At 51.5% G+C, this 22978-nt stretch overlaps 1 protein-coding gene across 1 annotated transcript; it reads left to right on the forward strand.

Annotated features, from left to right (window-relative positions):
* The first annotated feature begins 1105 nt into the window (after positions 1-1105).
* Positions 1106-22620, forward strand: ADGRD2 (adhesion G protein-coupled receptor D2). Its single transcript, XM_069873495.1, has 25 exons — positions 1106-1242; positions 1330-1393; positions 2075-2305; positions 2885-3538; positions 4158-4256; positions 4714-4799; positions 5196-5477; positions 6777-6888; positions 7267-7401; positions 7670-7790; positions 8518-8623; positions 9183-9238; positions 9521-9647; positions 9760-9863; positions 10193-10295; positions 10932-11085; positions 11874-12007; positions 12634-12749; positions 13844-13964; positions 18141-18182; positions 18393-18446; positions 18756-18900; positions 19387-19445; positions 21300-21330; positions 22235-22620. Exons 1-25 carry the CDS (start codon positions 1195-1197, stop codon positions 22348-22350), a joined length of 3300 nt encoding a protein of 1099 aa, XP_069729596.1. The 5' UTR covers positions 1106-1194; the 3' UTR covers positions 22351-22620.
* Positions 22621-22978: the final 358 nt, after the last annotated feature.

The raw sequence follows: 22978 nt of genomic DNA on the forward strand, positions 1-22978 counted from the left end.
CCACCGCCCGACTTCGCTGCCAAGACCACGCGCCAGATTTCCTGGGAAGCTTTATCAGGGACTTTGATGGAGAAGTGATTCCTGGGAGGAAGATCTCCTGCGCTGCTGGCACGGCTTGTGGAGCTGGAGGGTTGTGAGTGCTTTGCCGTGAGCAGGGGTGAGGTGTGGGGAGTTGCAGTTGGGGTGCAGGATGGGGCTGGATGAGCCATCCTGGGATGGGGGTGCAGGATGGGGCTGGGGGTGCAAGATGGGGCTGGAGGAACCATCCCAGCCTTGAGGTGTGGGCTCGGGGTGCCGTGTGGGGCTGCGGGGGGCAATGCGGACAGAGCCAGGCATCCTTCTGAGGGCTGCGTTCCATGTTTGCAAAGTCCCTGCTGAGATGCGGGAGACTGTAAACAAACTTGGAGTCTGGGCTTCAGGATGGATCCCTTGGTCCCTTAGCAGACGCGTGCGCTTGTGCCGAGCAGGCAGGACAGCCCCGCACAGAGCAGAGATTGCTCGTGGCTGGCAGTGCTCGTGCCAGGAAACCACGCTAGGACTTGTTTGCCTTGGAGAGCACATTGCCGCTTTGCATGTTTGTCCCTTTACATGCCCTTATCTATGACTTCTCTAGATTTTATACGGCCGCGTGCTCAGGCTTCCCTCCCAGCAGCGCAGAGGTGAGGGCGCAGCGGCACAGTCCGGCTGCTGGGCAGCTCTCCGGGGCGGCTCCGCGGTGCTGAGCCGTGTGTCCAGGCGCTGCGCGTGGAGGCTGGATTCGTGGGTCTGCAGGGTCTGCCCTGGTGCTGTATTTCTGTGGGCTTTAAAAAGAGTGAGAAAAGCTGCCAGTGATTCAACGCTGGCATTAACAATGCGACTTATGGTGGCTTTTTTATTTAGTTAATGCAGATAAAGAGCCTCTGCTAACTTTCTTATCTATTAATACCATACATCGATATATATTATATGATTAATTATTTTGTATCCTGGAAACAAACATTAAACTGAGACCTTGAGTTCTTTAAGAAGAACTGGGAATTATTTTGATAGGATGCTACCCAGGAGAGGTATTTTAGAGAGGATCGTTTTCTCATGTTTGATTCAAGACTTTCTGAGGAATGAGCTTTCTGCCGAACGCTTTTGTCTCTGCAGTGCAGCTCTAGTAATATTTTGTTTAAACTTATTTTCTTTGTGAAAGCTTACCAGCTGGTCAGCATGTTTAGGAGAGACTTGAGACCTGATTCTTGGTTCTTCAGCCTTCTGGTGAGTTTCATAGTAATTTTTTATAATTCGAGTATTTGAGATAATATTAATGCTTTATATGAATGTTACCAAACATCCTCTCCACAGGTCGGTGGTCTGTCCAGGAGTCTCTTTGCCTTTGCAGCCCTTGCCAAGAATCAGACTGCTAAAGGTTAGTGTTTTTATCAGCACTTATGTATGTTTCTAAATGCAATATACAGCACAGAGAAACAACACATTAAAAGGTGTCCAGTGACAGAAATGAAGGTAAAGAAACTTTTTCTGATACCTTATTTTTGTGCCTGAAATTGTATTTGCGTAGCTAAGTATTTGCTTGACTAACTATGAATAAATTCAGGTAAGTAGGTGCTTAGCTGCTGGTCTTTGTGCCACTGTCACTGCAAACAGAGCAGATTATCTCGTGCATGCAAACTGCACCTGCAAAGGCAGGAGCTGGGAAATGGGGGTAAAATGAGAAGATGTGCTTTTACACATCTGCTTTGGACAGCCTACCCTCAGGGCAGTCCCTGGACGTACCACAGTGAGCTCAGCATGGGTTTGCGTCTCGCACAGAATGCGCCCAGCTCCAGCCCCAGGCCAGCGATTCCATTTGTGAGCGGAGTCACTGATGTCCCGCAGTTTAGGTCCAAGATAGTCTGGACTGTGCTGCCACGCTGTCCCTGTTGAACGTGCCAAGGGCTGAATATGGCAGTTAGCTCCTGTCTTCAGATCCTCTGGGGTGTGCCAGGAACCGTTTTTGAATGCCTGGGTGTGCTGCAGGGGGCTGACCCTGTTTCATGACAGTGGGTCGGGGCGGCTTCCCTGTTTCTCTGCATTGTGTGTCTTTCTCCAGGTTTTGCTCCTGTCACGGTTGAGACCTCAAGACACGTGTACGAATATGTGGCCACCGCTTTGGACCGGTGGCACGCAGACCGATACTGTGAACAACGCTTCGCTCGGTTACTTTTTGAGCCCCAAGACAGTGAGCAAGCTTCCTTTAGCAAACTGCTGCAGTCCCACCACATCAGAGGTTCTCTCTGGCTAAGTGAAAGGGATGGTGTCCCGTACAAAGCAAGACGGAGACGTGAGTATAAGTGGGCTTGGACTATTTGGAGACCTATTCACTGCTGGATCTTTTTCATTCTGAAAAACGAATCCAACTGGAAAAGTTGCCACTCGTTTTGTCTTGACACTGTGATAATGCTACAACCTCTAGTCACAAGCTGGAATTGGCAGGGTGAGCAACAGCAGTCCCAGCACATCAGGGCCAGGAGAGTGGGCGTTCCCCAGCAGCAAGGCACAGCGGCAGGTGCCTGCAAGGTCATATTTGACTATGCTCTTGGTTGCTATAGCATGGGATGCTTGGGAACACGCTGTTCCTTCCATATTCATTGTTTATGAGCCTAGTTGCTAGAAAAGTAAGTTTATGGAAATTATACTTGCTGAAATGGTGCAATCTCAGCTTGCCTGCCTTCCTGATGCCCTCCAGGCACAGGAGACGCAGAAGCCTTGCTGCATGCTTACAGGCTGCGCTTGCCTGCAGGGTCCATGAGTTTTAGCTTCAGTAGGAGGTTTATGAAAATGATGGTTTCACCCTGGTGGAAGATGAGCCAGCTTCGGCCCATGCTTCTTCCTTTATGCTGGCTGAAATTTCTCCCTCTAGGGGACCACGTTGTACCAGTCCTGGTATTCGGAGAGAAGACGGACACAAAATACGTAAAGGTGCTCTCTGACTTCCCAGCGCTGCCTGCTGTCACAGCCTGTGCCCACCTCCAGTGGGACACCAGGACCCAGGAGATTGCTACCATCTTCTCCTATGCTGTGCCAGCTTTTATTAATGAGTTCCAGCTCTGCGGCTTTGTCGACGAGGAAGGCTTTGTTCGGTTTGCTCTCATAGTCCATGGGCACCATTCCCCATACCTGCCTGTGTTCCGTGCTGACAGACAGTGGCATCACTTCTGTGTGACCTGGCAGCAGGAAAATGGGACCTGGGCCATCTATGCCGATGGCAAAAGGAGGGCATCTGCCAGTGGCTTGTGTCCTGGGGGGCCCTCTGCCCCCAAGGCCATCTACGGCCGAGGGACTTTCATAATTGGGCAAGATCAAGATTCCCTGGGAGGCACCTTCAGGGAGAAAGAGTCCTTCAGTGGGAACATCACGGACTTGCACATCTGGCAGAAAGTCCTCAGCACAGAGCAGATTGAGAAAGTTCGGTCGTGCTGGGTGGTAGAGCAAGACCTTGTGTTTGGGTGGAGTTCCAGTGCTCTGGAGGTTGAAAGGACTGTTCAGCAAGTGACCACACAGTTTCTTTGCCCAGGTAAGACTCATTCCCCTCGCTGTTTCAGTTCCTCCTTCAGGGCAGGGCGGGGGGCATCAGCACACAGGAATAGTCCCAGAAGCCAGTGCCATCCTTAGAGACGGGGCAGTTTGTAGAATGAGCTTCTCCTTCAGGAAAGAAGGCAGAAGCTCATCCAGAGCTGGGCTGGGCAGTTAGAAATTGCACTGCAAGGCACAGTCATCACTGAACACTTGTTCATTGAGGACCCCTGCAATGACCCTGGCAAAGCTGTCCTGGGCTCATTATAGCTTTCTCATCTACTGAGAGATAGCCCTTACTTGTAAGCAATGGTGTTTCCTGGTGCTGTGACACTCGGTGCAGAGGAGAGATTCAGTCTCTCAGCCAGCCTGGTGTGACATTACCAATAAATCACAAGCTGGCGCTGCCACCTTCTCCAAATTCCTTCTGGAGAGGATTTACCAGGCGGGTCGGGAGCAGTTTCTGAGCTCAGTCCCTGCTCTGGGGCTGCTTAGGGAGCAGCCAGCCTGCAGCTCTTGTCCTACACAGGGTTTGTGGGTTACTTGCAGGAAATGTGATACCTGCTGGGGGTGGGTGTCTCTGGGGGACTCACACCTCCTGTTTGTGTGTGTTTCCACAGGGCCTGTTGAGGAATGCCGAGTTTTTGAAGTTGGCAGCAGCAGATTCAGTTACACGTCTTGTTTGCAGTCTTTACCTTTTATCTGTGTCTACAGAAAGGGTACAGCATCTGTTTGTTTATTCATTATTTCCACAGTGTTCACTCCTAGAGGTCCTAGCTAGGAGGATGGCCAGTGGTGGGGAGGGTCGTATCTTGTGAAGAGATCAGACACAAAACGTGGTGAAGCTGTGACTTTGCTTCAGTTGCATGCACTCTGACGGGTTATTTTGCTGTTCTCCAGCTTGCACGTTACGTGGCTTCTGGATGCGATGCCACAGAGTTCCTCCCAATCCAGGCTCCTTCAGGCTCCTCAGACAGGGAGACTTGAGTAGGAGGCAGAGAAGAAGTGTTAGACTCTCTCTCCAGATGGGATCTTGTGCTAGAAAGAAAATACAGCTGTGAAATCTCCTTGTCCTGACTGTCCCACAAACTAGCCGCCATCTGAGGGCTGTTCCCCAGGCTTTGAACATGGCATGTGTTAGCGACAGCAACGGTTATGCTTTTGTTTTATTCTCAGATGCATACTGGCAACTGAAAAAAGCTCAGCTGGAATCCAGCCATTCACTTGTCAGTCGCGTGAACAAACTTGCAGAGAGGACTGTGGTGAGTCCTGCAGCCCCAGCAGTGGCAGCCAACACCAGGAGCAGGCAGGAGCTGTTGGAGTAGACTTGATGGCACCTACTGATGTTTGAGGTCACTTTGCCAGCAGTCGTGCCTATGACATCTTCTGAGCTGCTCTAGGAGAGTGTGACCAGTACAACTATAACTCGTGCTGTGATTAAACAAAGTGTTGCTTCAGGGTGACTCCCCTCACTGAGGTTGAGGGGCTGAACAGGAGCATTCAAAATGTCAAGGCCAATCTCCTTCCCCTGAGATATGCCCACTGGCCATGCAGGTGTCCTTACACCACCAAGGGTGCGCGGGGCATTGCCAAGGTATAGTTTCTGGTCAGAGAGAATCAGGGCTTCACACTGAACTAAAACATTTTTTCCATGGCAGATTCCTGAGAACGTCTTCACAAGTGATGTCCAAGACATGAACCTCTCTGTTGCTCTTGGTGCTCTCGATGTCTTGGCGACTGTTCTGAGGAGAGGAGAGACACCCATGCTGGAGTCGTCTGACCTCCTCGTGGTGCTGCAGTTACTGAAACAAGTTTCTGATGTGGAAGTCCATGAGGGAGAGGAGCTGGAGATATTGGAGCAGTTGGTCCAGTATTATGTGGAAGTGACTGAGATAATCTTGGAAGAGCAGAACATGGAAATGTGGTCATCAGTCAGCCAGGTAACGCCTGTCACCAGTGGTCTGGCCAGCTGTGAGCCACAGCTATTCATCGTGTAGTGCGTGCAGCTCCTTGGGCTCCTGTGTCACCACAGGCTGAGGACTGGTCCTTGCCTGGTCACATCCAGCCTCTCTGGACGTGTTCTGGAGCAAACGTGGGCATGGCAGCTCTACCAGCTCTGACAAGGGGTAGCTGCTGTGCTGTTGCCTCATTTGTTGGATGTGCAAATAATTTTTTTCTGCAGACAAGTGCAGTCAAGCGGTGCCTTCCTAGCAAACCCCTCCAGCGGTCATCTCAGCTCTCTTCAAGCCTTTCCACTTTGTCAGCCTGGATTTACAGGATGACACACAGTTTGCTGGTTCCCGATGCCTTGTAGATTCCTTGCTCCCATATCCTGCTGCCTCTGGCAGGGCAATGCCGTTTGCTTGTGGTTTGTTGTGTTTTCCGTGGGTGAGCTGCCAAGGAGCTACCTGTTGTCACCCCCACACTGTTCTAACCACCATCAGGCTTTGTGTGAGGGATTTCCATCATCCCACCCCCGCTGGGATTGTCTTCATTGGCTTCTTCCCTTCTCACATGGGTCTTTTGTGTCTGCTGTAAGGCCTGCACTCACCACCTGTCTCTGGGAAGTCTGTGACTGCTCTGGCCAATGCTCCAGGAACCAAGCCAGAGACCTCCAGAGATGAAAGGATGCTGAATAGTTTGAGTTTACCTCATCACTTAGAGTCGCTTAGGTCTCCGTGGCCACAATTACTCACAGCTTCTCATTAGTAGCATAAAACCCGCCCTGGCCACTTGAGCCAGTGCAGCAGATGTTTCTGCTGAGGGAGAAAGGGGTTGAGTTTGGGTGCTGCAGGGGTGGCATTTGTGCTGCCCAACACGCTGGATCTTGAGTAATGCAGCCGGTCACCTGCCGCCCTTCCAGCAGTGGACGCTGTTTATCGGTGAAATCTTCTCCAGGAAGAGATCCTGGTCATTCTACAGGTCTGCAAAAATCAGGAGTCAGGCCTAAAAAATCAGTACTCTCTTTACAGAAACTTTTTGGGTTATTTATTTCCGAGCTGGTTTAATGGCTTTTTATAAAGACCAGCAAGTTTCCCTCACTGCCAGTCTTGTCTGAGTTGCTGAAGGAACTGAGAACATCGCTTATTGAAGAAATCAAATTAAAATGAAAGAAGAACCTTGAGCCCCAACTCCTCTTTTTCTGCCAAGGACCAAGCGTTTAAGAAAACTCTTGAGCTGTGGGAAGCACAAGCTGGCAGTGCAGGTGCCAATTCCCATTGCTCTCTCTGTGTTCGCAGGTTATCAGAGGGCCCATGGCTGTTGTTGAGCTCTGTGACAGAATGGTGTCACACCTAGCCCCAGTGCTGACCGCAGGGAGGACAAAGGTCACAATCCAGCACGGGAATGTCGGTGAGTGGCACTGGCTGAGCTCGGGGAGGGCATCGCTCCGGAACCCAGCTTAGCCATCCCATCTGGTTCCCAGTCCAGTCCCCTCCTGGCAGATCATCTCCTGCTGCTCCTGTGGCCTTCTCCACATTTCCTTCGTGTAAAACTGTCACAGTGTGAGAGATGTCTCTCACACGATGTATTATAAGAGGAGAGCAAGAAACCTTTGGGTGCAGGAGGTAACCTAAGCCCAGATGCACATGGTTTGCACTGAAAGGGATCTGTCTGCTGCTGCTCTGAGTCTTGGCTGGGGTTATCATGTCCTTGTGGTGCTTTGCTGTAGGAGTAGCTCTGGAGGAAGGCTGAACCCTGGTCCCATATGTGATTTTGCCCCTTCCACAGGAATGGAGGTCAGGAAACTGGAGCTGACCGGGCAGGAGCTGAGCAGTGAGGCATACCTGGTCCAGAGCCCCGAGGGAGGCAGGCACGACCTCATTGAAGTTCCTGCAGAAGAAATGCAAAGACTGAAAGCCAGAGGTAGTTTTGACGCCTGTACATTTGCAGCATCTTCCTTAATGGCAGGAACTCTTTACCCTGCACACATGCAGTCTGGAAAGGTGTGGAGAGGAGGTGCCCTTGGTGAAAGGGAGATGGACTATAGGGAGGTTATCTACAGCCTCTCTACAGACACAGCTTGGAGCTGTGGGTGTCCCGGACCCCCAGATTAGGGCAGCGATGCTGAAGCATGGGCTGCTCAGAGCTGCCCTCGTGCTTGCACCCATCCTGCGATGCTCTGTCTCTCCAGGTCTCCACAGGGTCACGGTGAAAAACATGTGGTTTGGCTACGGCTCCCTGCAGCGCTGTCTGTCCGGTGCTGGCAGCAGTGCTGTCGTCCAGGATGTGTCTCCCTCTGATGGAGAACAGAAGTGAGTGAAACAGAACCCCCCAGCACCCCAGAGCTGCCTCTTGGCACCACACGATAATTCATTTTCCAGTCTGCGTGGAATCTCTCTGTGTCTCTGTTTCGGGGTCACGTCCACCCGCTCCATCCCATCCTGTTTGTCCTTGTCCTCCCTTTCTCCAATATGTGTGTCATGACTGGACAGTGGAAAGAGGCTCTGGAGTCAGTGCGTCATGGAGACCCTTGGCACACCTTGCCCTGAGCTGTGCGGTGGGGCTGCCGGTGTGATTCCCCTGGTTCCCCCCAGGCTGTGTGCTCGGCTGGGGAGGGAGCTGGGGGGCTGCTGCAGGGTCCCCTCCAGCTGAGGCCGAAGGTGCAGGAGCAGAGAGTTGGAGAGTGTGGAAGACAGAGCCCTGCTCTCTCCAGGAGTGCTCTGGACACTAGATGGGGATGGCAGCCCACACATCCCACGCTTGCACTGCTCCTTCACTGGGCTTTTGGCTCAGCTGCTGTGCTGCTCAGCTGCCAGCCGCTTAGTGTGCTCCAGTGCCTCATCTGTGCTGTTACAGGAGGAGCGGTGGTTTTCTGTTTGCCAGATAATCCAAGGTGGATTCTGCCCTGTGCCCAGGCCCTTTGCTGGTAGCACAGAAAGGGGTCTGGACCTCATTAGCTGTCTTGTATAACATAAGAACCCATTTTCTGAGCGCATTTCATGGTTTCTGTGCCTGTGAGCAGCCTGCCTTTCCTCACAGGTACTGGAGCACCACGGTGGGCACTGCTGTGATTTCAGCCGCTGTGCTCGGTGACTACCAGGAGTTCAGCACATCTGTGCACTTCCACCTGCAGCACCACATCCAGGTACCCTGAGGGAGGCTGTGCTCCCCAGCCACCTCCTCCTCTAGTGGCATAGAATCTTACAATCATTTAGGCTGGAAAAGACCTTTAAGATCATTGAGTGCAATCATAACCCTCATGCTGCCAACTCCATCACTAAACCATGCGCCTAAGAGCCAAATCTACATGGCTTTTAAATCCCTCCAGGAATGCGACTCCACCACTCCCTGGATGTCCTGTTCCAATCTAAATGTCCCCTGGTGCAAATGGAAACTGTCTCCTTTCATCCCATCTCTTGTTACTTGGGAAAAGAGACAGACACCTACCTCACTCCAGCCTCCTTTCGGGTGGCTGTAGAGAGCGATAAGGTCTCCCGTCAGCCTCACAGGCTGTGCCCAGCTTTCACTCAAGGCCCTCAGAGCTCCTGGACTTCGGGGCGTCCCATGCCCAGCTCTCTTGCCTTGACTCCTATTTCCCTGGGAAGGTGTCTGTGCCTTCTTGCAGCCTGGTGAGTGAACTGTATCTGTCTGCGTACAGTACAGTCATGGCTGGCTGATCTCTTCTTCTTCCTCTCTGCTTGCAGGACCTGCCTGATAAGCTGGTGGGGCCCATCTGTGCCTTCTGGAACTTCAGCCTCAGGTGCCTTGTTTCATTTCAGGTTCCCATATTTATGATCTTTTATTTCCCCTGGAAAAACAAATGTAACAATATAGGTGTAATGTTAAGAGTGGGGGTCTGTAATTCTTTGCTGAGACTCAGGATGACTCGAAGGGGAGTCCATCTGAAGACCTGTCTCTGATATCCCCTTTTTCTTCCTTTCTACTCTGCTTCTTCTGGGAGAATGAACTTCCCTTAGAGCCCTGGCTTTCTCTTCTGATGGATGGTGATTTCCATGTGTTTTCTCTGTTTGCTGCATGTTAGCCCAGATGCTGGTGGGATGTGGTCCACAGCTGGCTGCTCTGTGGTAGCGTCTCTCCCAGACTCCACTGCCTGTTTTTGCAACCACACCACAAATTTTGCTGTCCTGCTGCAGGTGTTCGAGATGCAGGTAAGCGAGGAACCTCTCTCTGCCACGCTGTGGGGTGGATGCCAGAGCGGCGAGCAGTCTGTGGTTAATTTGTGGGGGATTTGTGTCTTCTGTTGTTTCATGATTGGAGCAGAGGACCACCAAGGAGGAGCTCACACTGCAGACCTTGACTTTTATTGGATGTGGAGTTTCCTTCTGTGCCTTGATAGTTACCTTCATTTTATTTTTGGCAGTTGGGTAAGAAAAGTCCAGACACTTGTACCGTTCTCTGTATTTTTCATTCAATATTTTGCATCAAAACAAGTGCACAGGCAAGGTGTCCTTTGTCAGTGTGGGGGGATGCAGGGGTGGAGGAGAGGCTGGGGAGCTGTGCTGGTGGTCGGTAACAGAGGGGAGGGAGAACGCTTGTCTGATGCCGTGGTGGTTGTGTCTGTGGAGATGCTGTTGAGAGCTGTGCACACACCTGGGTGTCCGTGGAAAGGTCTGCGCAGCCCAGCAAGCACTACTGAGTACATGGGCACCTTTTCATTTGACTGCAGCTGAGACCTTCCTCTCTCCTTTCTCAGAGTCCCCAAGAGCGAACGGACAACCGTGCACAAGAACCTCATCTTTGCGTTAGCTGCAGCAGAAGCTCTGCTTATGTTCAGTGAATTGGCCAAGACCAACCAGGTAAGCTCGACAGAAAGCGTCCTGTCCAGCCAGCAGGACCAGGCCTACTCAGGCATTATTGTCAGAGCAAACAGAAATGTAATCCCTTGTATTAATGTTTCATTAATTACCTGTAACTTGCATCTAGGAAAGAATTGCATCCTTATGTTTGGAGAGATGCATGTATGCACTGTGCAATCTGTCAGGAAAATTCACCTCATTTTTCTCACAGTTTATTTCTGACAAAAAAATCCTTTGGAAAATTTAAGTAGTTACGTTTAAGTATAAGTGTTTCTGTTTAACAGCAACACAGTTCTGTCCCTTTCTGTGTCCTCCTCCATATCCCGGGGCTGGATCAAACAGCTCTGGGATGGGAGACCTGCAAGGGACGTCCAAGAACTGCAGGAAAAGATGCTATTGCTTCCCTCCTCTGTAGTTTTTGATGGTCGCACAGTTGAAACGTGTGAGCTGCAGCACTTGGACTATTCATGCACTGCAATTTTAAGAACTCTTCCTGGTGCTTGTGGATATTTGAATACATTTCTGCATGTTCTGCAGCATGATTTGCAGGTTGCTCTCTTCCTTCTGACCGCATGGACTCAGGAGCTCCCAGAAGACTCCTCCTCCTGAATAGTGTGTGATTTCTCTCCTCTCCAGGTGCTGTGTTTCATGGTCACTGCCAGCCTCCATCTCTTCTTCATGGCAGCCTTTTCATGGATGCTGGTAGAGGGGCTTCTCCTCTGGAGCAAAGTGGTAGTGGTCAACATGAGCGAAGACAGGAGAATGAAGTTCTACTATGTGACGGGCTGGGGTATCTGCAGACTCCTCTGCCTTGGGGCATCAGAAAAATGTGTCAATTCTTTCTCTAGCAAAAGTTTCAAGGGGAGAGATTCCAGAATATTTGATTCAATTCAGTATGCGAGTTGGGTAACGCTGCTCTGCAGAGGCTTTCTTACCTTTGTGTGTCAAATTGCTGGTCTTAGAATGTAAGTTAAAAAGCATTTCTGTTATTTTTCAAAACCAAAAGTTCAATAGAAAAGAAATGGAGCAGAAAGTTTATGGTGAGTTCTTATTCTTGGAGGGCATTGCTACTGTCTGATGGTAATCAAAATATAAATGTGGTCCAGACTAAGCATCCTTTATTCTGAGTGAACCTTTTAGGGACATAGAATTCATTTGAATAAGCTGAGTTTCATATCAAAGAGGAGGTCGCTCTTCAGGTCAGCACTCCTTGCAAAAGACACACCTACTTGGACACTGGACCACTGGTTCAAATGTTTTGGATTGGTTTATGTCTCTGATTGTCCATTTTGTTAAAAAAGCAATCTGAGGAGTAAATTGCTTTGATCAGGACTCAGGACTCAGAATGCTTTATACCTAGGAGAGTGATGCTGACAGCGTATAAATCTGCTCTTGCAGAGCCGGGGCAGATTTCAGCTGCAGTAAATTGATGTTGCTCATGGGGTTTCAGAGGCTAAACTGGCTCAGGCTGGAGCGTGTCTGGTCATGGGGGTTTTGAAGCAATTGTCTAGAGCGCAGCTGACCTGCATGGGTCATCTCTGCTTTTCCTGGGGTTTAACTTGTGCGTTTTGTCTGCAGGCCTTCCAGTTGTTATCGTGGGTGTGACCCTTGCAACTTCCTTTAACAAGTATGTGGCAGACAACCACTGCTGGCTGAACGTCCAGACCAACATCATCTGGGCCTTTGTTGGCCCTGTGCTCTTCATCCTGGCTGTAAGTGCCAAAACCTGCTGAGAAGGTGTGATCCCCTGTGTCTGGTTTTAGGAAAGCTTTGCAGGGTCTGGGTGTCAGCGCTTCTCTAGCTAAGGTGCTTGCTCACCAGGCTTATAGTGCCTGCTGCTTCTATAGGAGATTTTTTGTTATGCTTTATGCATACTTTCACAACACAAATAAATCTCTTTAACCAAAGCAGCTTTTAGAAAGTTTTGTGCTTTAAGAAAATTTTGCTGACCGGTTCTTGCACTGGCTGTTAAATGAGGAGCATAGATAAATGTGTAGGTTGACTGTGACATCACCTTAACTAAAGCTCTGATTTTAATATGGGAACATCTGCATCCTTGAAGCAGCATCAGTGTCAATAGCAGGAAGAAATGCGATGTTTAAGGGGTCCAAAGTAGGCACTTAGGGAAGACATTCTGTAGGAGAAGTTTTGAGGTGAGTTTTCTAGATTTCATACGTGTGGTTACCCCTATGAAGTATTTTATTCACTGCTTTCTCAGGAGCGGTGCATTTCTCTCCAGGTTCTGTCACTCAGTTGTTGAGTTCCCAGCAGAAAAGACCTTTGCCACTGGAGCTTTGATTGCAGAGTGTTTCTGGGTCCAATGGCTCTTCTCTGGCAGGTGAACACCTTTGTGCTGTTCCGGGTGGTGATGGTGACTGTGTCCAGCGCTCGCAGGAGATCGAAGATGCTGACGCCCAACAGCAGCCTGGAGAATCAGATTGGTGTGCAGATATGGTGAGCAAGGAAGTGTTTTCAGCCAGGGGAACTGGGTGATGGGCTCCATCTGCATTCACACTGCCAATCTCAGACCTTTGGGGTAGGAGACCATTGGTGGTGCCTGCTGAAGTCAAAGCTACCCTAGGCCCATTGATGTCACTGGGAGCAGCACTTGGGGTCTGGAAATGGCTGAAGAAGGATGCCAGCTGTAGAGAATACAGGGGTCTGGGCTGTTTCTCATTATAAAAAGCCTTTTCTATATGAGTTTGGGACATGAGGGATTGGAAGTAACACTGGAGGGAATTACAGACATGGGAAAGAGGCAATGTGGACTTCAGTAATCAGTCAATATAGGGCAATCTCTGAAAAAATGCTGCTTGAGTCATTACTTTATCATCTGCTGTGAATCTTTATTGTTGTTAGTTGGCGCCGGATAGCCCTGCTAGACACGCATTGTTCCTCCGTATCATAAATAAATTTTCCCAAATTTACAGAAGCGCAAAGATAGGGCATTGCCGGAGGGCAGGGTGACATCCATATGCTAATAAAACAAATACAGAAGCCCCCCTTGTCGCAGCCATCGGGGTGGAAATAGCTGGTTTCTCATGGCTAATGACGTCAAGGAGCTCCCTTCTTCCTAACTCTCAGTGATAAATAAATGGTGCAGGGGGCTGGAAATATTTGGGTTTTCCCCTCTTAACTAATTTTGTTTGCAAAGGAATTTGTTCCATAGCTACCATCTTGGGTGCCACGCTGTCTGAAAGGCGTTTGCTGGGGGAGGAGAGCTGTCTCCAGCATGGAGGCGAAGAAAGTTTCTTCTAAACCATAAGATACAGGCCAGGGTGCTCCCACACCCATGGAGCTCTTCCCAGGGAAGGTCGACTCGTGCTTTCTAACCCCATGCAGGTGCTCCAGGCAGATCACGGCAAGGCCCTGGGCAGGGTTTGCAGAGCCAGGAAGGATGTTTGGCAGGCTGGGACACTTTGTCAGGACACCGTGGGCTCAGGGACGTGGGGCGCAACAGCCACCCCCTTAGAGAGCTTGAGGTGTCAGTGCACGGCGTTTTGGCTTTGAAATGCGCTCAGGTAACTCTGAGTTCTTCATCCTGACAGGGCAACAGCCAAGCCTGTCCTGGTGCTGCTGCCAGTGCTGGGCTTGACCTGGGTGTGCGGGGTCCTTGTCCACCTCAGCATCGTGTGGGCCTATGTCTTCATCATGCTGAACTCCCTCCAGGTGAGTCCTGTACCAGCTAGACGCTCACATCACAGCCAAGCAGGTATCTGGGGTTTCTTGTGCTTCAGCCTGTCCTAGCAGTCAGGGACATTCATCAGCTCTGAAGCCCGGCCCAGCTTTCCCAAGCCATTGTTGTGTTTTGTCCGAGGAAATGAAGTTCATGCTCCCCAGGTATGAATTACAGCCTGGAGACCTCGTTCATCTAATGGCCCTTCAGCACCAGGCTCTGGAGCATCTCTCTGGTACCACAGAGACCTTGTTTCTCATGTTAGATTTTCTGACATTAGCATGGTTTGAAAACACCGCTCCCGAGCTGACATGCTTGTAGGGATCTTGATTAGCATTTTGATTTGGCCATTTAATCAATAATTTAAATGCTAACTGTCGGGTTGAATGGGGCAGACATCCCAGCTGCTGTTAGAGCCTCGCTGCTGCAGGGCAGGGCTGGGCCCTGTGTGCCAGCATCACTGTCAGAGCAGGGCTGTTCACGGAGAGCATCTCAAAGGTTGCTTCCAGCCATGGCTTGCGGGATTGCTGGTGTGTGTTCTAGGACAAGTGGTTTTCAGCTGGTTCATGTTCATACTTGGAGGTTGTGTCCTGAGAACTGTACAGGCAAAACCCTCTTCCTTTTGCCTGGAAGTCAGCTTTATTGCAGGGAGATGAGAGAAGAATTAAGAATCAAGGACTAAAAGTCGTTACCCCTAAAATCTGTACCATCTACAGCCATGCAGCCGCTCCCCAAGGATGCTCCTAGTGCCTGGTGAGAGGTGCACTGGAATCTGATGGGATGCAGAAGTGCTGGGTGGAACAGATTGTGATGTTTGCTGGTGATCAGAACCTTGCATGGGCAGATGGGAAGTGTGTGCTGTTTCTGGCTCTGACGTGCAAGGGCTTGGGTGAGTCATGTCACCTCCTTCAGCCTCTTCTTCAGGTAGCATCCGACTGCATTTTTAGGGTGTCTGCCAGGGCTGTGACTGTGACTCCTGAATGCTACCGTATTACGGTTGTGTTGTTAATATATTGGTATTGGCAGGGACCTCTAGAGGACAGAAAGTAACCCTGGTGTGTAAAGTAGTGCTTAATATTTGCTTCTGAGTTTACTGGCTTCATCAGAAGAGTTTAAAACCTTAACCAAGCTGTATGTGGTTAAGAGAGCAGAGCAAATTGTGTTAGTCACAGCAGCCAGGAGGGCTCAGTTCAGCATCGAGGTAGGATGGTTCCCAGGACCTCAGGATATCTGAAACTCGGGGACATATGGTGACAAAAAGACCGGGAACATGTGCTTGCCACCTGCGATTCAAAGCATCGCCCGCCTTGCTGGCAGCAGCTTCTCAAACCTCGAGAGAAAGCAGCTGTAGATGGAGCTAGAGCAGCACTGAGCATCACTGCAGCAGGCTGTGCAGCAGAGAGTGGTCTGGGGCTCTGCAGGTGGGCACTGGGGGCAGGGAAGCAGACAGGGGGACAGATTCATCCAGCTCCTGGGGTGCCCCACGGTCAGTCCTTTCCCTTCACACCAGACAGTCACAGCTCTTCTTCTTACAGTCTCTTGGCCAGTGCTTGAGAACAAATCCTACTCCAGGGGATCCGAGTCAAGACAGCGACTAGGTACTGCCCTCTAAACCATCAGGATCCAAAGTGTTTTCCACGCCATCTCCCTTTTAGTTTGGATTTGGTAGAAATTGGCTCCTGCTGTAGCTTCCCCAGCAGCAGAGGTTGCCGTGCTTCCCTCTGGCATACTTGGCTGGTTCCAGTGTAGCATTGGCCCAGCTCTCCAAGGGTGAAATGCAGGCGTTATCGCCACGTGCACCAGCTGGGTGGTTGCTGCAGGGATGTTCTGCCTGTGGCTGGCGCTGCTCCAGCGGCCGCGTGCTGCTCACGCACATCCGTCGGCTCAGATGGGGATGGTCCAAGGCCAGACAAGGGCCGCCTCTCCGCATCTCCACTATCAAGGATATCAGAAGGGTGGCAGGAGGCCCATCCTAGCCGAGATCAAATACAGCAGCAGTTCTTCTTGCCTGCTCGTGCCAGGCTTCGGTTACTGAGCAGAAGAGAACCCCAGGCTCAGAGCTGGAGCCGTGGCTGTTGTGTGGACAGACAGTGAGGGTTTGCCCGTGAATGTGCTGAGCTTGGCTGCCTCTGTGCCTTCATTACCAGCTCAGGTCCATTTGCCGATTAGCACAGAAGAGAAATGCTGTTGGAAGCTGTGGAGTTGAGAGGAAGCAGGGACAAAGCCATCCCATTTCAGCCCCTTTGCTTCCTGTCTTATGGATCACCTTGGAATTTTCCTTAAGGCTAGCGTAGCTCTTCATGCACAAGCCTTGTGCAGGAAAGTTTTGCTGCTGTGGTTGTTTGTTTGTTTGACTGCTTTCTGTTTATCTGTGGAAACCAAAGCCTGTCTTCAAGGTTACTCTGTGCGTAGACACCAAACATGACAATTCCTTCTCCAGCCAGGCAGCACAGGAATTCAGCTGAGTGACTGCAAAGCAGCGCAGAGCCGTGCTGCGCCCGAGGTGGCTGCGGTGGCTGCCCTGTGTGCTGCCTTCCCTACAGCCCAAAGTTTTGGAGGCAGCAGCACCAGCGCCCTGCCAAGCACCCAGTGCCGGGCGGAGGTGCCTGCTGTTAAGAATCGGCGTGGGTAAGACCTGCTGGCTGCATTTGAACTTGAGGAGCAGGAAGAATTGTACTGAGACTGGCCCAGGGAAGGGATTCACAGAGCCCGTCACCCTCTGACCCGTCTGTGGTGAGAAGGGAGCAGAACATGGCGTTGCTCCCAGAGTGCAGCAGGATGTATTTGGTGGACAGACAGACACCAGGCAGGAGCATCCATCCTGCTCTGTGGTCCCAGCATGTGCTGTGCTCTTGCCTGTGGCCACCTGGTGCTTGCCGTGCTGTGAGCGGGGGAGCCGCGGGGCCGAGGCGCTGTGGGCTCTGCCGGGAGAAGATGGCGCAGGAGCAGGAGCTTGGTCCTCCGCTTCCGCCCGCCGCCGCAGCTGGGCCTCCTCTCCTTCCTCGCTCCCCTCCCGGCAGACCTCCCCGCTCCCCTCCTCCCCGCGCTCATCCAGCATGATTATTTCAAGGAAGACCTGCCTTGGCAGCCTGGCCAGAAATCTGGTCTGGGGGAGTGACCGGCATCGCTGGCTGAAGGACAGGTCATGGCACGGCGCCAGGGTACGGCTACCATTCTGCCTGCCAAGAGCTCGCAGATGAAGAGCAAGGCTTATTGAAGACAAGATGGATTACTTTTCTTGCTGCAGCTGATTTATCTAGCTGCGATAACAAACACCCCACAGATATAACATAAATCTGGTGGGCCAGATAGGGCTGCCTTAAGGCCAGAATCGTTGGGCTGGAGCTGTAATTAGCCCCTGGCTGTGGTCTCCAGGCACTGCTGGCTCCAGCCCTGCCCTGGGCCCTTTCCCTTAGTGCATCCTGCTCCAGCCCCGGGCACGGAGCTCCTGGCAGAGCAGGTCATTGCTCGCCCATCTCCGTGTGTGCACGCAACAGCTCCGCTTCGGCGAAGAGGGAGAGGGTGGCCAAGGCTGCGCTGCAGGAGCCCCGGTGTGCTGCTGAGAAGGATTGTCCAGGCTGGGGCTGAGCAAAGCCTCTGCGCTCGTACCCCACAGAGCTGGGGACGCGGGGTCGTGTTAATGCTGTGGTCTGTCCTGGCATCAAGCTGACTTAGTCTGTGGGAGGCTGGTGAAAGCCCCCTCGGGGTCGGTGCTTTGTGGGGTAGGGAGAGCTACTTCCCACATTTCAGTTCCCCTCACAATTAATTCCCAGTGGTTTCTGGTTCTGAGATCTGAGGGAGGTATTTCCTGGGGGATTTTGTATGCATGAGTGAAAGGGAGGGCAGGAGAGCTTGGGCTCGGGATGCTGAGTGCCCAGTGAGAGATGCCTCCTCCCCCAAAATGAAATGAGGAGAGAGAGAACGAAGAGGGGCTGGGGCAGGGACAGTCTTTCCTTTGGACTCTCTGTGAAGAGCCTGGTCTTAAGTGTCATTTTAAGGAAAGTCCTTCCTGCCCAGCTGTCGCTGGCTGTGCCGTGCCGGCCATCTGTGCCTTTTCCTGCTAGCCCGAGTCCTCACCCATTCTAGTGCTCGTCAGATTCCTCTTCATGTGCAAAGTAGCACAAACCAGCTGTACATCTATAACCCTTCCTGTGCTCTCTCCTTTTCAGGGCCTGTACATATTCCTGGTCTATGCAATCTATAACAGCGAGGTAAGACTTGCCCTTGGCTGGGGCTCAGTCACTTGTCACATCAACTATTAATTAGCAGTCAAAGGGGTAGCTGGGGGTAGGCAGGAACAGGCAGCATAGCCCCGACTGTGCTTCTTGAACAGTGGTTGCTTTTTCTCCATGACTTGTTGGAGGATCTCCTGCTCTGCTGGAGCTGCTGTGGCCCTCCGTAATGTCCTTGCTCTGCTCCAGGTGAGGAATGCCATCCAGAGGATGAAGGACAAGAAGAAAGCACTCTCGTTCACAGTAAGTTGCAAGGAAGCCCTGCTGCCCTCTTTGTCCCTTGTGCGCCCACCAGAGGAGGGCCCTCGATGTGTGTTTGGACTCCTTTGCGGAGGTCATGTTGGATGGGAATTCTTATACTTCTCTTGTCTTACACAGGGAGCGTGGCAGAGGCTCCCTCCCCTCTTTGCAGTCCTGTTGGACAATGCAGACCTAGAGATAATCTGCCCTGATTAGGCAGCAGATTATATCAATCTTGAAAGTTGGACCTGGATCTAGCAACGACTCTTGCTGCAGTTTTCACTGTCCTCTCTGTCTTCCCTGTCATTACAGAACTGTTCTCATCCCATCAACTACTTATCAAGCCCAAGAAACACAACCTCCTGGGAGACGGGGAAACTGAGTCCTTCTGCAGCTGAGAGTGCCTTGTCGAGCCCTGTGCAGAAAGACCCTCCAGTGAAGAACATCACCAACAAAGGTAGGGAGGGGTGGCACCCAGGCTGTGTGATGTGACTACAGTGAAATGTTATTCTCAAGGCTTGAATTTCAGTGGGCACCATGTTGAACCAATTTGCACACGTGAGCACTTCTGGTCTGGGAGGAAGGGTTCTCAGGGAAGGCAGCAACCGTGGGCGTGGAGGTGTTGGATTGGGTTTGTCCCTTCAAGCTGGCTGAGCACAGGCAGGGGCAGCTCATCACTGTGTTCTGTAGCGTTGAGTTCTCTTGAGGCAAGAATCCGTGTTTGTGTCAAAATAAATTTTCTGGAGAAGGGGAGGCAAAGGTGGCAGTAGAAACAGGGGCTTTAGCTTCTAGGGAAAAAAGGTGTCGCATGCTCCAACCAGTCTGGGGGTGCAATTATGCAGATAACCTGTTTGGTCCTTTTGCCTCAGTGGGAGATACTTATGGGGCACAAAGCACTGAATTCTTGGTAAAGCGTGACTGTTTCTATTCCTTCACTACTTAGGAAATTTTGGATCCAGAATTCCTATGGGGATTTCGTCAATTATGTCACCTGAGAGACCGGTATGTAATGTCTTCTGTTATCCTTGCACCTTCACCCCTACGGAGAGCGTAGCAGTTATGCAGGAACGGTGTCTGATGATTCCAGTGCAGGGGCTGGGGCTGAGGACACCTGGTAGTGTGTTCCCCACAGCTGTGTTGGAAGGGTGAATGCAGCAGGGGACAAAAATGAAGAGAAAGAGGCGGTGAATTTGAGCCAGTAAAGCACGAAGCTGGTACAGATCAAGGCAGGAGAATTCCCTCAGGGACAACAAATTAGAGCTGGGCAGCTGGGGCTTGCTGTCCCTGTGGTGGGCAAGCTGCATGGGTTCAGGGAGCACAGGCTGAGTTGTGCTGCCTGCAGGAGTGAGGTGTAGAGCTCGGCAAGGTACGGCCCGAAGCAGGGAACAATTTAAATTTGACTACTTGGATAGCACTTCCCTCTCCCACTATTGAAATGATCATCAGTCCTTGTGCACTTGACGTGCAAGTGCTGTAATTTCCCCAGAATAGAATCCAACACTACTTGCATGAGTCTCTCACTGAAGGATCTCTCTCTTCTTCTCTAATATTTATCCTTTGAAAACCTGTGTCACATAGACAGCTCTTATTTATCCAATAGATAATACTTCTATAGCTGGCATATCGTTTTGAAGCCACTCAATAAAATCCATATTTCCATCTCTCATGATTTATATTGCGGTTAACGCCATTCCTCACCTCCTGCTGAACACCGACAGGGATTCATTCGCAAGTGATGCTTTTCTCAGTCAGCCAGGTGCTGGCTGTGTAAACGGGGACCAGGGCTGAGCTCCTGTCACCAGATATGAGACGTGGGCCAAGGGAATTAGCCCAGGGGCTGGAGTTCCCTAAGGCAGGGAGCGTTAGGAGGCAGCAGATCTAAATGCCAAGGCTGTGGCATTTCCTAGCAGGCAAAGTCAGAAAGCATGTTCCTCCATGTAAGGGTCACCAAGGACTTTGCTCTATCTTTGCTCTTAAACGTTGCATTTTTAATGCACTTGTTTCCACTCCAACTAACATGGATGAGGCACAAGGTGGGTTTCACGGCCCCTGCCCACGGCCCCTGTGCAGCAACCGTGTGGCTCTCAGTGCTCCCTCTTCTTCAGCATGAGCCCCGCGATGCTGAGCCAGCCCAAGGGGGTCCATCCGAGCCCTGTCGTCACCGCAGAGGTGGTGGGCGCAGCTGCACCCCGAGTGGTGCTGGATTGGTGCAGCTTTCAATGCTCCGTGGTTATATAAGGCAGTGCTGTTTTCCCTGTTCCCTGGTGAAATGAGTCACGGCACTCGCTGGAGGAGCGCTGCGTTGAGAATGTCACTGGCAGCTGCACAATAGTTTGGATGAAGAGAAGAGATGCTACTTAAAAACGTTTGAAAACACTCAAAGTGACAAAACACTGAGTGAGTGAAGATACAAACACAGACGAGATGTTCTTTGTGTTTCAGCTTTTTTAAATGTTGTTTGGCGATATTTATTGCTGTTGGGCTGGGAGCAGGAATTTCACACCTCACGGAGCATTAACCATCACTTAAGCGCAGAGAGCAGGCTTGTGCTTTTTCCACCGCAGCGTGGGGGGGGAAGTTCTCTCTTTTTTCCTGTTTTTTCCTGTGGTCTCCAGCCAGCTGGGTCACCCCAGAGAGGGTGTGCGGAGCAGGGTGCAGCTGTGCCCAGGGACACTGCAGGGTGCGCAGCCCTCAGGAACTGGGATGAAGGCTCCAGTTCCAGCCTTCGTGCTGGCTGTGGGAGACCGTGGGGCGATGCTGGGGGCTGCCTGGCCCTGGGGAGCGTGGCGAGGGGTTGCCAGGAGCGAAGCAATGAGGCCTGTACCTTCTGCTAACAAATGTTCTCCCCTCTTTCAGGCTGTAGAGCTGACAGCATTCAAATCCTCAGGTAACATTTGCCTACATAATTTTCTTTAATTTTTTTGTTACTGCTGGTACTGGTTTCTGTGGTTCATAGTGGAGTCCTGTCCAGAGGGCTGGTGGGTTTTGCTCAGGCTTTAGGAAACGTTTTATTTCCAAACTGTTCTGGCGGTTGCAGTCCTGGCCAGGCTGTTGGGAGGTGTGTATCCCCCCAAGATTGCAAAGCCCCGGCAGCTCCACTGGTGCTGCCTGTGTGGCCTCTCCCCAGCAGCACTGGTGGCTCAGCTGAGGATGCCCAACTGAGGGCATCCACCTGATTTCTCCCTGTGTCTTTGCTCCTTCCTCGCTGCTTGGTGAGACCCGGGCTGCCTTCAGGGTGGCAACAGCTCCTTGCTGCCTTGCGGTATTTTCAACCAGCAGCTGCTGCAGAAAGTACTGGTGGGTGTTAAAAGTGACTCGCTCCCAAAGAAGGGAAGCTGGGGAAAGTGGGGTGTTCAGACAGGGCTGGATTTATGAGCTTAAAAGCAGCCATTTAGCTTCTTCTGTTTCAGGTTGTAGAAAGGCCAATGTCACCGTGGAGGTGGGTAGAATTAAAACCAGAAATCCCTCCTAAGCCCCAGATCTCTGCTCAGCGCAGTGCTGGGGAGAGGCTGGCCAGCCGCAGCTCCCTGCTTCCTCCCCATCTTGCTGGCTTTGGGCAGGTCACCAGTTCCTCTGGCTATGGGCGTAGCATATTCAGCTTTATTTTTTTACCAACCACTGCTGAGTACTCCCAGCACACTGGGTGCAGACTCTGGATGGGGTCACTCAAGCAGACAGGGCAGTGAAGAAGCGCTGGGGGTGGACGGATATTACTTCTTCTGCATTGTTACATTTTCTTTTGTCAAAGGAAGCAGTGCATTAGCAGGTTTCTGATTTTGCTCCACATGAAGTGTCTAAGCAGGGCATGCTTAGACTATTTTCGAGACGATGCCACCCAGAAGCACTGCGGCTTTCCTCCCCAGAGTGGACACATGAGCAAGGCAGAAGAAGTGGCAGCTTGGAGTAAATGTGCTGCAGCATTTCAGGTGTAGGAGTGGGGGCTCAGAGACAGCAAGACCTACATCCAGTGCATGCATTTCTGCTCTGTCCCCCCACACTCTCACCTTCACCTGCTCCTGCGTATTTTAGTATAGCCACATGTGTATTAAACTCCAGCTGTGCAAAGAGGTGGGTTGTTTAATTTGGTTTTCTTTGCTCAGGTAAGCCCTCAGCATATTTTTAAAAGCCTGGGTCTGCCCAGAGGATGGTGGGGATGCTGGGCTGGGCTGACTGCCGGCCCCCTCACATGTGGGCTGATGCACAACGGCCGTAGAAGCAATCAGTGGGTGCAGGGCAGCCTGGTGCACGGCCACCCCCTCTCTGCTAGCACGGAGAGCGGCTCCTCATTAGCCCCGGGGTGAGGGAGCCCTTGGTTGGGCAGCCCTTCAGCCTGGGGTGAACAAGAGGATCTCCTTGAACCAGAAGAGCACTCCTCTGCACACTTGTGTACGTGCAAGCCAGCGTGCGGCACAGCGCTGGTGTCGGCTACTTTGCTGCTCCAAGGCGCTGGGCTCAAAGACAAGTGCTCCCAGCCATTAGAAACAGATAATAAAAGGCAGTAATTCCCAGCTGTGGCAATGCTTGGAAGAGCCCAG

This window comes from Phaenicophaeus curvirostris, chromosome 20 (genome assembly GCF_032191515.1).
Source record: "Phaenicophaeus curvirostris isolate KB17595 chromosome 20, BPBGC_Pcur_1.0, whole genome shotgun sequence".
Lineage (NCBI taxonomy): Eukaryota > Metazoa > Chordata > Aves > Cuculiformes > Cuculidae > Phaenicophaeus > Phaenicophaeus curvirostris.